Source organism: Eriocheir sinensis, chromosome 19 (assembly GCF_024679095.1).
Source record: "Eriocheir sinensis breed Jianghai 21 chromosome 19, ASM2467909v1, whole genome shotgun sequence".
Classification (NCBI taxonomy): Eukaryota; Metazoa; Arthropoda; class Malacostraca; order Decapoda; family Varunidae; genus Eriocheir; species Eriocheir sinensis.
Genome location: NC_066527.1, coordinates 13,287,782 through 13,301,537, shown reverse-complemented (window position 1 = coordinate 13,301,537; position 13,756 = coordinate 13,287,782). Strand labels below are relative to the sequence as shown.

The following is a 13,756-nucleotide window of genomic DNA, read 5'->3' as shown; positions in this document are numbered from 1 at the left end:
TCTTTTTTTAAAGATTGGTTGAATTGGCTGAAATAGTAGAAGCTCTGTCTCTGGTATCCACAATGCTATCACTTCACTCTCAAATCAAGAAGCTGAGAATGCAAAGCAACAATGATGCCACTGTGTTAAGAGAAATTTAAGTGAGTGAATGTTTGATGATTAGCCTTAACCCGACTTTTGATACGATCACCAGTGTGCAAATGTCTGTGATACAGACAGCCATTATTGTGCGCAACCCCAAGTAGAAGAAAACTGTTGGCCATGGTGACAGGTGGCAATCAATCTTACATGCCCTAAGTGTAATAACTGATCAACTTATCCTCTAATGTGAATGATGGGAAAGATGGCTAATGTAATGTACAACTGATATTGACACTTTGTTCTTCCCCATTCTTGAGGAGCAACAAGGCTGGATAAGTAGGTTTATTTTGTAACCAAAACCACCCAGTAACAATGATATTCCAGTAAAGACAAGTACTAGTGGCTGTAGGGTTAAGAGAGGAGCATGCTACTGTACTTTCCATGATTTGCTAATCTCTTACTTTGTCTATTTAGCAGTTTCTCAGCGGCTCGTAGCTTTAAGTTGGCAGAAGTGGATGGGTTAGCAGCCTACTGCCAATATTGGCAGCTAATAAAAAATGTCTGCTGATGTGTACAAGGAGGCTAGCAGGTTTGTTTTTTTATTTCGGCTATTTTTCCAGTCTAAGTTCTGTCTAGTCAATAATTCACTACTCAAACTAAAATCAGACATCTGGGTACAATGTTGAGGCATAGCCTATATTACAGGTTATGTATACACACTAATGCTTAATCATCTATAAATTTAATATAGAAACTGGACTTTAACCCTAAGGATGAGCTAGAGGGCAATTTTCTGCTCTTGGAGTGAGCTATGTTATTTTTTTACTAAATAGGTGTTTTTCAGCAATGCCCTGTGTGGCAATCTCTGACAAAAACGAAATAGTTCAGTGCTTTAACACTGCCAATCTTTCAAGTACATAATGAAAAAAAAAAAAAAGTCCCTTGGTTGCAGCACGGCAGAGATGTGATGTTGGAAAGTACAAATGTTGGCAGGACAATGGATGACAGGAGTTCCCACACCCCGCCTTTCTCCGACCAAACGGGAATTCCCGCAAGCCATGCTAAAAGTTTAAAGAATCTCCAAAAAGGAAAAGTAATAGATAAAAAAAGTCATAAGAGTTGATGAAACTAACTTTTACGGTGATGGATATTAACAAAAGTCAGGGCTGATGATTATGGATTATTATCTATGAATAAAAGTACAAATCCAATTTTGACTTACAGAAAAGACCTGACTGAACACAAATCTTCATAACCTTGGGCTCGGCAGCAGGTCAGGTCAGGTTCTGCAGCAGACCGGGGTCCAGCCTCTGCCTCTTGACGTAGTGCTCAACCCGCTGCTCCAGACTCTCTGCACCAAAATGGAAATCATAATAGCAATAGTTATATTTTGCTCTGAGACATACAGAAAAAGACATACAGGATAAAAGTAAAAATGAAAGGAGAGGAGAAACACAGTGCTGCACTCATGAACAAACTAACAAGCCCACTAAACTCACTCCCTTGCACTTGTTCACATTCACCTTGGGTCCCTCCACACCCAACCTTTTGTCCTGCAGCATACGCACACACCTTCATTTCTTCAAACACTTCAGGGCTTGCACATTCACATTTGATAAGGCTTTCATAGAGGTTGTGGTAGTGTGATCTGCACTGCCATATTATCGTACTCATCGCATTGCACTGTCGTAATTTCTGACCGATAACTATAGCAAAAAAACACAAAAAGCATCAATAAATAACAGTTTTAACACTAACTTTAATGTTCTATCGTTGTTTGTGTGGCTGCGGTAGTCTTGGAGCCTAAAATTGATAAATGCAATGTTCAGAGTACGACAATTTGGCAGCGCTGAGTGTGATGAGCCTTTTCATAATTTGCTGAGGCTTCTGCACCATCAACATGAAAAGAACTCACGAGAACCCAACTAATCTCCTTTTTGGCCTTTGGAACTGAAAGCATCTAAGAATATATATGCTAAAGTCTCAGGAAGGAGAAATTGAATTAGAAAGTGAACCAATGAAAGAGGATGCTGGTGAACTCACGATGACTTCCTGCCAAGCGACAACCTTCCACTTTATCTTTGCCCATCTCTTTCCCTTAAAATGAAAGAAGTCCTTAGTTCACTCACCACAGGTTGGCCGGGAGAGGAGCGGCCGATACACCTTGGTCCTTGTGCCTGTCATGAGGGGGGTGACCTGCTCCCTCACCTCCCGTCCCTCACACACCTCCTCATCCTCGTCCTTCTTCCTCTTTTCGCTTCGTTTCGTCTCCCCCTCCTTCTTCTTTTGAGCAGGGTCTTTCTTTTCCCCCAGTTTCTCCTTCTCTTCCTCCTTCTGTTCTTCCTCTTCCTTCTTTTCCTCCTTCTCAAGCCTTGCCTTTGCCAGGTCTTTGTAGCGAGCCTCTAGGTCACTCAGCATACTTCCAATCATAGTGGCTCTGTGAGAGGTAGAAGAGTTAGGTTTTGTTTTGATTTCCTGCCTTTGTCTTCTGCCTATCCAGCACTCTGACTCCCTGATAACACAACTATAGTCCTTTAGGTTTTGATTTCCTACCTTTGTCTTCCACCCATCCAGCACTCTGACTCCCTTAAAATGTGACACCATTCTTATCTGTTCCAGTGACTCTAATCTAACCTAACCTAACCTAACCTAACCTAATCTAATCTAACCTTACCTTACCTTACCTTGCCTTACCTTACCTTACCTGACCTTACCTAACCTAATCTAACCATACCTTACCTTACCTTACCTTACCTTACCTTACCTAACCTAACCTAACCTTACCTTACCTTACCTTACCTAACCTAACCTAACCTAACCTTACCTTACCTTACCTTACCTTACCTAACCTAACCTAATCTAACCTTACCTAACCTTACCTTACCTTACCTTACCTAACCTAACCTTACCTTACTTAACCTTACCTTACCTTACCTTACCTTACCTTACCTTACCTTACCTAACCTAACCTAACCTCCTCCTCCTCTCCATCTTCATCCTCATCATTTATCTCCTCATCCTTTCTCGTATCCTACATTATACATCGTTCTTTACCTGTCTGCATCTATGACAAAAATAATGCTGAAGGTGTTGCTTTAGGCAATGTTTTGACACATCCTCTTTATGGGTAGTGTTAGTTTGGGTTGTAAGCCTTGCCTCTTCCTCTGCACTCTCCTCCCATCTTTTGCATGCTTACCTCTTTCTCTTTCCTCTCTTGCTTCCAATACTTTCCCCTTCCTGTCTCATGCTAATACCTTCCTAGCATCCCCTTTTCTCCTTTATCCTCACTTTTTCCCTTCCCTTCTCCCTGCCTTCCTGTTCCCCTCCCTTCTCCCTTTCCCCCTTCACCTAGTTATTGCAAAGAGGTGAAGAGGATGAGAAGGAGAAGACAGAACATGATGAGGAAAAGGAAGAACTAAAAAAAACAAGGAGCTAAAGAAAAAGAAAAACAACAAACCAAGATGATAATTTTTCTCCCTCTTATCTGTATGGCAATGAGGTGCAGAAGGAGGTCGAGGAGGAGGAGGAGAAAGACAAAACACAATGAAAAGAAAACATGAGGAACAAAGGCAACAACACACTCCCCATCACTCAGGAGACAGAGGTTGAGATGGTATGGGCATGTCAAGAAAAGGGAGGAGGGCCATGTAATCAGAAGAGCTGCAGAGGTAGAGATAAAAGAAAGGAGACCAGCTGGAAGACCAAAGAAGAGACAGCGTGTGGAGGAAGACATGAGAAGGGTGAACATCAGGGAGGAGAGAGTATACTATCGTCAAGAGTGGGGGAGATTCATACCCCAAAAATAAGGACGGTAAGCGAGAACAGGAGGAAGACAAAGAAGAAGAACAAGAAAAAGGAGACGAAGAAGAACAACAACACACTCCCCCTCACCTCACTGCCTGTACCGCCCACGTCCCTTGCATCTGGGCCACCACGCGACGCACCTCCGCCTCCTCCCACCGCCACGCCACGCCGCTGAACTCCACCGACCACAGGCTTAGGGGGAAGTCACTGGCCAGGCTGTACTGCGGCTTCCTGGAGACAAAACAGCAATAATAACAATAATAATAAAGTGAAGCAAAAAACAGAAGAAAAAAGTACGAAGATAATAAGTAAGTACCTGAATATAAATAAGTGAAAATAAGTGTATAAGAACATAAGAAGTCTGCAAGAGGGTGGTAGGACTATGCAAGGCAGCTCCTGTGAACCTGACCCCACCTAACATCACTATCCATGAACTTATCTGATCTTTTGTTTGATGTGTCTATCGTATTCTCTTTTCAACGGACGAGGTTAAAAGAAGTAACTGTTTCGCAATTATTCACCTTCTGTTGGTATTAATAGAAGAGATAAAACAAAAGAAGGTGAATAATGAGAAACGCCTACTGCTTTTAACCACAGCTGTTTAAAATAGAATTAAAATAAGTACCGGTATATAGAAGTATTGATATGTAATGAAGTGGCTAAGAAATGTGGTTTGAAAGAGATACAGGCAAGAGTGAGACAGAGAAGGCTGCAATGGTTCAGACATGTGAGAAGTGAGACAGAGGGCAGAGTGCTGAGGATGGTGGAGGAAACAGAGGTACTTGGAAAGAGGCAAAGATAAACTAAGGAGAACATGGAGAGGAACATTGCAACAAGGCTTGAAAGTGTTAGAAATAGAGGAAAGAATAGCACTGGATCGAGCAAAATGAAGGAGGATCATCGTACGTCTGACCCCAAGAATGGAAGAAGATGGACTACAAACAAAAACAAAGAAGTTGAAGATAATAATAATAACGATAATGATGGTAGTTGACGTGTCCTTGTGTGCACCTACCTGGGGTGTGTCTGTACGTCAAGCAGCGTTGCCACAATGTCGGGGCGCTCCTTGCCCTCCCCCACCAGGAACAGTACTGCCATCACGGCCCTCACTTGGTGCCACAGGAACGCCTGGCCCTCGATGGTGGCCACACACATCTCGTACCCATCACCACCCTCACTGCAGCTTCGTAAATCACCTCCCTCATTCCTGCCACCCAAGACACCACTATCTTTCCCTTGCTCTCTTCCTTCACCTACAACACCACTATCTTTCCTTTCCTCTCTTCCTTCATTTTCTTCCTTACTACTACCATCACATTTTCCCCCCTCCTTACCACCACCACCACCACCACCACTATTTCCCTTTCCACATTCACCATCTTCACTTCTCCCAGTTCTTCTTTTACCACCTCTTCCACCAGTACCACCATCCTCACCATCTACATTAGCCACCCTTCCCTCATCACCACCACCACCACCATCCTCCTGCTTCGCCCTCTCCACCCTGACAGCCAGAATGCGTCGCCTGAAGTTCACAACACCATTGCCCACGTCCATCTTACAAAGGTTACGGTAGTCATGTTCTCCAACCAAGTGCTGCCCGGCCTCCTGCATAGCCTGTCAGAGGGAGGAAAGAAGGTACTGGGTTTAAAGATTAGGATTAAGATATGATAAGGCAGATAAGGATGATTTAACACTAGAATCTATGCTGTTTAATACGGCCAAGGGTTGATGTCATGATTTCCACGCATGAAGGAAAAGGGAAGAAAGAAGGTACTGAGTTTGTGTCATGATTTCCACACAGCACAAAGAAAAAGGGACAAAAAGAACATTCTGAGCTTAAAGTTGTGGACAAAGATGATTTAACACTGGAATCAACACTGCATAATGAGACTAACTGCTAATGACATGAACTCCACATTGCACAAAGAAACAAAGGAGAAAAAAGGTACTGGGTTTAAAGTAGTAAAGATGATGTAACACGAACCTACACTGCATAAGCCCAATTTTACCCCTACCTGCCCCTCCTTCGCCTCATTGACCCCCTCAAGCCACCTCTTTTACCTCCCCCTCACACCACCACCTCTCCCACTAACCTGCAAGTCCAGGCCGCCCCGAGGGAAGAAGTACTTGTAGGTGCGGCGGCAGCAGTCAAACCTGGCCGAGAACCCCTGAGGCACCGGACACCAGGCAAGGACGCGGATCTCCTGCGGAAGGACTGAGGGAGGAAGAGAGAGTGAGAAATAGGGAAAGAGAGATGAATAGAAAGACCGTCTCCTATTCTGCTTTATTCTATGACTAAGCTTATCAGTTATGCCAATCACATGAATAAGAAACAAATATATAGATAAATAAACAAATGAACAAATCAAAAAGTCAAGTAATAAGAAATCAGTTAGTAAATAATTAAAGTGTGAATACTTATACTAATACTGCTAATAATAACCAACAAAAATTCATAACTACCTCTGTTGAGAAGCTGGACATAGTTAATTTCATCCCCTTCTTCCTCCTCATCTTCCTTCACCACCTCCTCCTTTTCTTTTTCCTCCTGCCCCTCCATTCTCTCACAGACAGCCCCCTCTGCTCCCTGTGTGAGCCCCAGCACCCCCAAGCCCTTCTTCAGTTTGCTGCGCAGGGTGATGGAGATGACTTGGTCGAAGGCACTCACACCTTTGTCCGTCCTGCCACACCTGAGAGAGAAAGATCATATGACACTGCATGAGTTTAGCCGACAAATAACAAGGGTATACACAGGTTTGCATTAGCTAGATGTTAACATGCAGACAAAGAGTATGGAAGAGCTATTATAGTGTTAAAGAAGGGAAAAATCAATAACTAACACATTATGAAGATATCCAGCAACAAGTAGGGAGGGAAAAAAATGTAGATAAGGAGGAGCCATTGTTAAGGTAATCCCCAAGACATACATCATATTGGGTTGGATACAGAGACAGCTGAACTGAATCTGATCCTGCATGGTGTCAGTTCCAAGTAATATCTGTGTCAAAACTTTGCACACTCATCAACAAACCTGTGGTAGTTGGAGGTCTCCCTGGACTCTATCAGCCTGGTCTTGAGCAGTGCCGCAAAGAGCTGAGCCTCAATGGTGTTCTGAGAGTCCTCCTGCACAGCAAAGCCCTGGTAGTCCCAGCCCAGGTAACACAGCTTGAGGGCCACATGTCTGCGGGAGTGCCTGGGGAGAGCCACCACAAGGAGGTAGGGTTTTTTTACAGCAAAGAAAGCAGATAAAGGGCAAAAACAAAATAAACAAAAAAGTCTACTGAGAACTCCTCCAATAAAAGAGAATACAATAGAGTGGCCAGAAGAAAGGTCAAATTTGGATGGAGAGGTGGCTTGATACTCCCCTCTTGAAAGTGTCAGGAAATTATAGGTGTAACAACATACACAACTAGAGGCAGGAAGTGAGGTTAATGAAGTTCATCGTAATGGAAAAAGCCTCATAATGGACACAAAGAGGAGGGCATCAGTGTTGTCAAAGGGATCAATGCATATAAAAGAAAGTGTCTTTTTCCACTTTCCACGTAATTCAGCATGACTTGTGAGTGTCCTTCAGCCACAAGTTTGAGGTTATACGGCGGGTGATACGATGCCCATTCCAGCATATGCCCCTTTTGATTAACTTATTGATTCAGCCACTAACCAACACTCACCTGAAGTAAACCACGACAGATATCTAAATGCAGGACCCTACACTAGCCATGTTATAAAGCACTACAAGGCAGCTGAGACCCAATCTTTATTTGTGTTGTCTGCCTGTATGCTACACTTAACACTTAATGCCTCACACACCCATTTATAAACAACAAGTACAGAGGCGTCATGTAACTGTACTTACTTGGAGAAGTCAAACTGTCTCTGTTTCTGTGGCTTGGTGTGGACAGAGGGTGTGTCTGAGGCCCCTCCAGCCTGGCTCTTGGTGAGAAGGTTACGCAGCTGTGTGTTGTGGGCCTCCAGCTGCCGCACCCTGGCCTCCAGCTCCTGTTGCAAGATACCAACACATTCTTCACCACCTGGCCAGTCCTCTCTCTCTCTCTCTCTCTCTCTCTCTCTAACTATAAGAAGAAAAAGAACAAAAAGAAGAGGAAGAAAAAGAAGAAGAATAAAAAGAACAAAAAGAATGCTAATAAAATATGAAGAAGAGGAAGATTTTATTTAGTCTACTTCAATAATAGACAAATCAAATTACTGTGAATCAGGGACAAAGACGCATCAAATACAAAAGTAAGGTAAGGGAATATATACACAATCCATGTAAAGGAGAAAATAAAATATAATCAGAGATGTGGCATTCACATCATGAAACTATTACCATTCCTTATTTCAATTTTGAGTGTAACCTTGGCAATGAATCTAACAGCATTTTCAGCCAGTACCTCTCACACCAGCACCTGACTTTTTAAACATCTTTACTAACAATAATGTGATGGATTTGTCTTTTATAACCCATTTTCAAGGCATGGTTCGTTGATATTTTTTACATCGCCTTTTACAACTGAGTTTGAAATTAATCGACTTAACTTTGTGAGTCCAACATTTCTAACTTACTCCATCCCTAAAATTAAATTAAAAAGTCTAACTAGCCCCATAACCGTTAATAAATATTTTTGCACCATTTAAAAAATCTGACACAAGACTTCAACCCTCAAGCAGCTTTCCCTCACCTCCCTCGTTAGCTGGCTGAGTGGCGTCTGTTTGTGCTTCTTGTTTGCAGGTTGCCACGGCCCAGCCTCTTTCTCGTCTTCCTGGGCCCCCACCATGGTCGGGTCCCTGCCGCAAGAATAAGTAAGTGCCTGGCAAACCTTAAGTAAGCATCAAACTGTTTTACAATTAATGATACGGTACTTTTTTTTACTTTATTTATGGCTTTCTTGTGCTTTTTCAGGGGAATTTAAAATATTTGGAAATTTTATTATTATGACCATTTTTATATAACTAACCCTGACTGTCTAACTAAACCAAAGGAATATTAACCAAATGACTCAAAACTAACAACATACCGTAGTCCCCTAAATTCAATGACTAGGCCCATCAGACTAGGACCCAACAGGAATGTCAGTTGGGCTCAGCCTTCATGGAGGCAGTGGATATTAATAAGGCAGCTAACAATACTTCATTTCGATGAGCCAAAATGATTTTTCATGATGTGTAAAGGATAAAAATTCCTTAAAACTTCCTCTAAAATTTTGAAAGGTGGTCATTTTCCACAATTTTGAGTATGGAAAATGAATCAGTACAGAGTAACTCCCTGCCTGACCAACTGAAACACTCCAGGAGTGCAACCCAGCGTATGGGCAGTGTAGGCCCCAGTTGGTGATTAATCTCAAAACACAAGACAAGCACACTGTAACCCTAGTGACACCCTCTATACCAGGGCTACTCAACCATTACGAGCAAAGGTCCAGTTAGACAAGTACAAATGTATGCAGAGATCCGATTAAATATTGTAGCTGGACCCCAGCTCCAGGAGTAGCAAAATATAATTTTACATTATGAAAGTCCTAGCGATGGATTCTTGCAAGTGTATTTCCTTGACTGATTGTAGGGCCTACAGTCAGGCAAGGAAATATACTTGCAAGAATCTATCACTACCAGGACCATGTAAATCAGTTATATTTTTCTACTGCTGGAACTTGGGGTCCAGTTACAACACTCATAAGGTCCGGATTTGGACCGCGGGCCGCCAGTTGAGTAGCCCTGCTCTATACAATAAATCCGTTCCTTCAAAGATTGCCTTTAACTCCTTCCTCTAGCTACCTGTGTATACCTGGAGCTCGGTGTTACAAGTAGGAAGAGATGAACATAAATTAATATGAAATGTCAAGGCACGGGGCAATGAGTGGAGGCTGGGACTGTTCTATGGACCCCTTCTTCTTCTTTTGACCTGTATCGCTTCGTAGGTCCTCCTCCTCTTGATCCTCTCTTCTGCTTATAGACACACTTTGCTTTTCAATGGCATTACTGTTTTTTTTTTCGGTGTTTTAGGGCACACCACCACCTCGCACGTGTGTTTGTTTTTGTTATGGTCCGGCTGCTGATGATGACACTGATGCAGCGGGCCAGTTGGGGGGCGTGGCTTCGGTGTTCATCGAGGCCTCAAAAAGCCATTGCCTTTGTGTAGTACTGAATGTAAATATTGTACAACACGTGAGAATGAGGCACTGATGTTTTTTTCTGAAGGGTGTCATGTGCCCATCACGAGCATTTAATTGTCATGGGTGATTAAAAGGAACAGATCGAGGATCGTTAATTGTCGTCAGTATTTCTTTTTTTTTTTTTTAGGTGGTGCCTATAGCTCTGGTAGGCTCTCTTGAGGGGTCTCTTGGATGACCCTGCAGCCCGTTAGTGGCACATGCGAATTTTATTTAAAGTAGCTGCCGTGATCTATGACTTGTTTGGCCCTTGCTGGCCCGCTCCTCTTGATCGAAGTCGCTGAAGTTAAGGATTGATTAAAGATAAGTCGTTAACATGTGAGGTTGACATGTAAGGTTGACATATAAGTAGTGATGTAAGAGTATAACCTGCAGAACTAATGGTACAGATTGAAAGGAAAGGCTAATAAGTTGGCGTCTCGATGGTGATGTCGAAAACAGTCTATACATATCAACCAATAGCAGGACAGCCAGGTGTGAAACAGATGGGAATACCTGTCTGTCTCCCGAGGAACGATCGAGGAGGGTAAAGACTATATTCGCTAGAGGATCCGAACCTCTCTCGGTGCCACGTTAACGTTACCTTCCTATTTACACTTTGGCGTGCGGTTTACCCAAGGAGACTGGGTTTACCTGTGCTGTTTACCTGCACACTTACACTTTTACGTTACTTGTGGACTGTGGACTTCTAATTGATGCCGGTGCCGCGCGTTGACTGTTTTCAGTCTTTTTTATCTTCCACACTAATAGTATATATAGTGTTCAAGCCGCAGCCCAGTGTTGTAAAGCTTCAAGACTGACAAGCATAACCTGCTGGCCTACAGACGCAAGCCTGGCATGTATGATCCGTAGGAAAGTGAATACTGTATATCTTGGTATGCGCATTTTTTCAGCCGACTCGAGCGGTACGGACTCGTGATGAGATAAGGAGTATGTAGAATGACAAATAGAGTAGAAGGGGTAGGGGGAGACCGCGGAGGTGGCTGGATTATGTAAAGGAAGTCACAAGATGAGAAGAGGGAAATGTAGGATGACAAGTAAAGGGAATAGAAATACAGGACGAAAGGGGGAGAGACCGAGGCAAAGGTGAATGTATCGAGAAAAAAACATCAGTGAACAAATATTACAGACCACGGTGGAAGAGACTCATAAACACCAACGACCCCATCCAACAACCCAAATCACACGCAAAAAAATCTGAAAAAAAATTGCCTACATTAATGGTTTTACTCTAATGCGTAAATCAGCTTTCCATCATCCCTGACTCATTTGAAGCACGAGAGGTTGTTTTGCACCTCTACCGTGAATTTGAAGTTTGATTTGGGCATTTTGTCAGGGCAATTTGTAGCCAATAGTAATTTGTATAGTTCTACCTAAGGAAGTTCTACCTAACCTGTGGGCAATTTGCATAGTAATTTTTTATAGTACCTGTGGGTACTTTGTATAGTATTTTTTACAATAATTTGTATAGTACCTGTGGCAAGAAAAATAGGGTCACAAGGTTACAAACAAGCAAAGGGTAATCCAAGTAATTTAAGTCTGGCGCGACGTGAGGCGACGGGGGGCTGAGCTGCTCTCAGGGTAGGAGGCATCGGCATTCCCAGACGCTTCCACTTCTAACGTCAACTATTTCCAAAGGCCGAAAAGGAGATTAATCGGGTTTTCATGAGTTCTTTTTCACGTTCATGGTCAAGAAGAAGGATCAAACTACCACCAGGGTCATAAAAGTGACTCTGAAAATGTCCCACACTCCTACGAAACGTCTGGAATATGACCCTTGACGTAATCGCATCATCATTCATCTTTGCCTCGGTGTCTCGATCTCTCCCTTATTCCGCCTTGTTCTGCCTTTCCCTTTACTTTTCCTCCTACACTCTCTTTTCATCTCATCTTAATTGTGTCTTCCTTTACATAACCCGTCCACTTCTTCCTACACCAATTAGCTGCTACCCGCGACCCACACACCCTTTCTTCCTTTCTGACTAGGGATATTTACAGGGGCGTCATTTGGGGTCTTGGGGGCTGTTGCCCCCCCCAAGACTCAAGTTGCCCCCCCCAAGCCTCAGTTTGCCCCCCCTACCAGCGAAGCCTCAAGAAGTAACAGCAGCTGGATTTAGTTATATATATATATATATATATATATATATATATATATATATATATATATATATATATATATATATATATTTTTTTTTTTTTTTTTTAATTATTATTATAATTATTATTATTTTGTTGTTGTTGTTGTTGTTGTGTGTGTGTGTGTGTGTGTGTGTGAACAGTCAACACTGAGCGGCAGTATTAGGGTTCCGGGAGCAGCAAAGACAGACGTGCTGTAGCCTGTTTAGGAGGTGGGCCTCAGAACTGGTGACGTCGCGGTGGGGGCCTGTGAGAGTGCCAAGCCTAGTGCTTTCCCCATCTCTATCTCGCCCCTGTGTCACTGTGTGCTGTGTGTGTGGATCTACAGTGAGGGTGTAAGCTAGATGAGTGTGCGTGATTTGTTGTGTGAGCGGTGGACATCGTGTATACAGTGTACCGGTATGTGAGTGTGGAGCTTTGCATGAGTGTTTGCGGGTGTCTGTGTTGCACCAGCGTAAGAGTGTGGTGAAAAAATGGTGAGCCACCGACGGACAGACCACCAGTGTTTGCTTGCCTCTGTCCTCTGTCCTTCGTCTTAGCAGCTCGATGTAAACCTCCCAAGGGAGGAGACGAGGCCGCCATTACGGGCCGTGATGATAAGGTAAATGAACAGTAGTGAGATTATATAATTTATGCTGAAAAACCTTGCTTATGTGGTTTAAAAAAAGCAAAAAAAAAAAAAAATATATATATATATATATATATATATATATATATATATATATATATATATATATATATATATATATATATATATAGAGAGAGAGAGAGAGAGAGAGAGAGAGAGAAAGCTGATGAAGCTCTTTGCTCACCAAACTGTCTCTGCCCCCCCCAAGAAAAATCTGAAATGACGCCCCTGGATATTTATGATTGCGTGACATTGCTCTGAGAATACACTGATGGAAACTGGAATTCCGGACATTTGAGGAAGTTTAAAAAAATCCTATTTGCGAAGTAGAAGTCAGGAACAACAATTAACCCAGTAACCACTACCATCCATTTACCTCTCCATCTCGTTACTCATATAGCTAATAAAAAAATGAAGATAAAAAAAATGAAAGATGGTTTTGATTACACCTGCGGTAAATGGGATATGGCCTAACTACTCAAACTGAATAATAGCCTGTTAACAATGGAACTACGGGGCTACCACTTCTCCCATTACTCTCTCCAGTGCATAAAACCAGTGGAAATGTGATTTTAATAACACCTACTACGGTAAATATAAAACGGCCGAATTATAGAAACAGAATTTCATCTGTAAGTTAATTACGAAACCTATGTAAGTTCAAATTTCGTAGTAATTTATTAGTAGATATTTTTATTTGAGTTCATCGTACAGAAAAGTCTGATAAACGACTTATATAACTATTTAACAAGTGCTCGAATGCGTTAAAGCTCCGTTCGAATCGCTATTAAAATCTCATTAACGCTGAAAAAGGGAGGAAATCAGTTTGTCTTAGGTCACAATTTATTTATTCATATTCTACCTATTCTAATGTACCATAAAACGCCGGGAAAATGCTCAGAATATGCACTAAACGGCCGAAGGAGAGCGAGAC

At 42.5% G+C, this 13,756-nt stretch overlaps 1 protein-coding gene across 1 annotated transcript; it reads right to left on the bottom strand.

Annotated features, from left to right (window-relative positions):
- Window positions 1–1,248: 1,248 nt before the first annotated feature.
- LOC127000737 (tRNA pseudouridine(38/39) synthase-like) lies at window positions 1,249–9,962 on the bottom strand. Its single transcript, XM_050864773.1, has 10 exons — window positions 9,674–9,962; window positions 8,571–8,676; window positions 7,745–7,887; window positions 6,920–7,081; window positions 6,352–6,578; window positions 5,982–6,103; window positions 4,901–5,502; window positions 3,973–4,116; window positions 2,211–2,518; window positions 1,249–1,432 (listed from the first exon to the last, which is right to left on the bottom strand). Exons 2-10 carry the CDS (start codon window positions 8,664–8,666, stop codon window positions 1,356–1,358), a joined length of 1,881 nt encoding a protein of 626 aa, XP_050720730.1. The 5' UTR covers window positions 8,667–8,676; window positions 9,674–9,962; the 3' UTR covers window positions 1,249–1,355.
- Window positions 9,963–13,756: the final 3,794 nt, after the last annotated feature.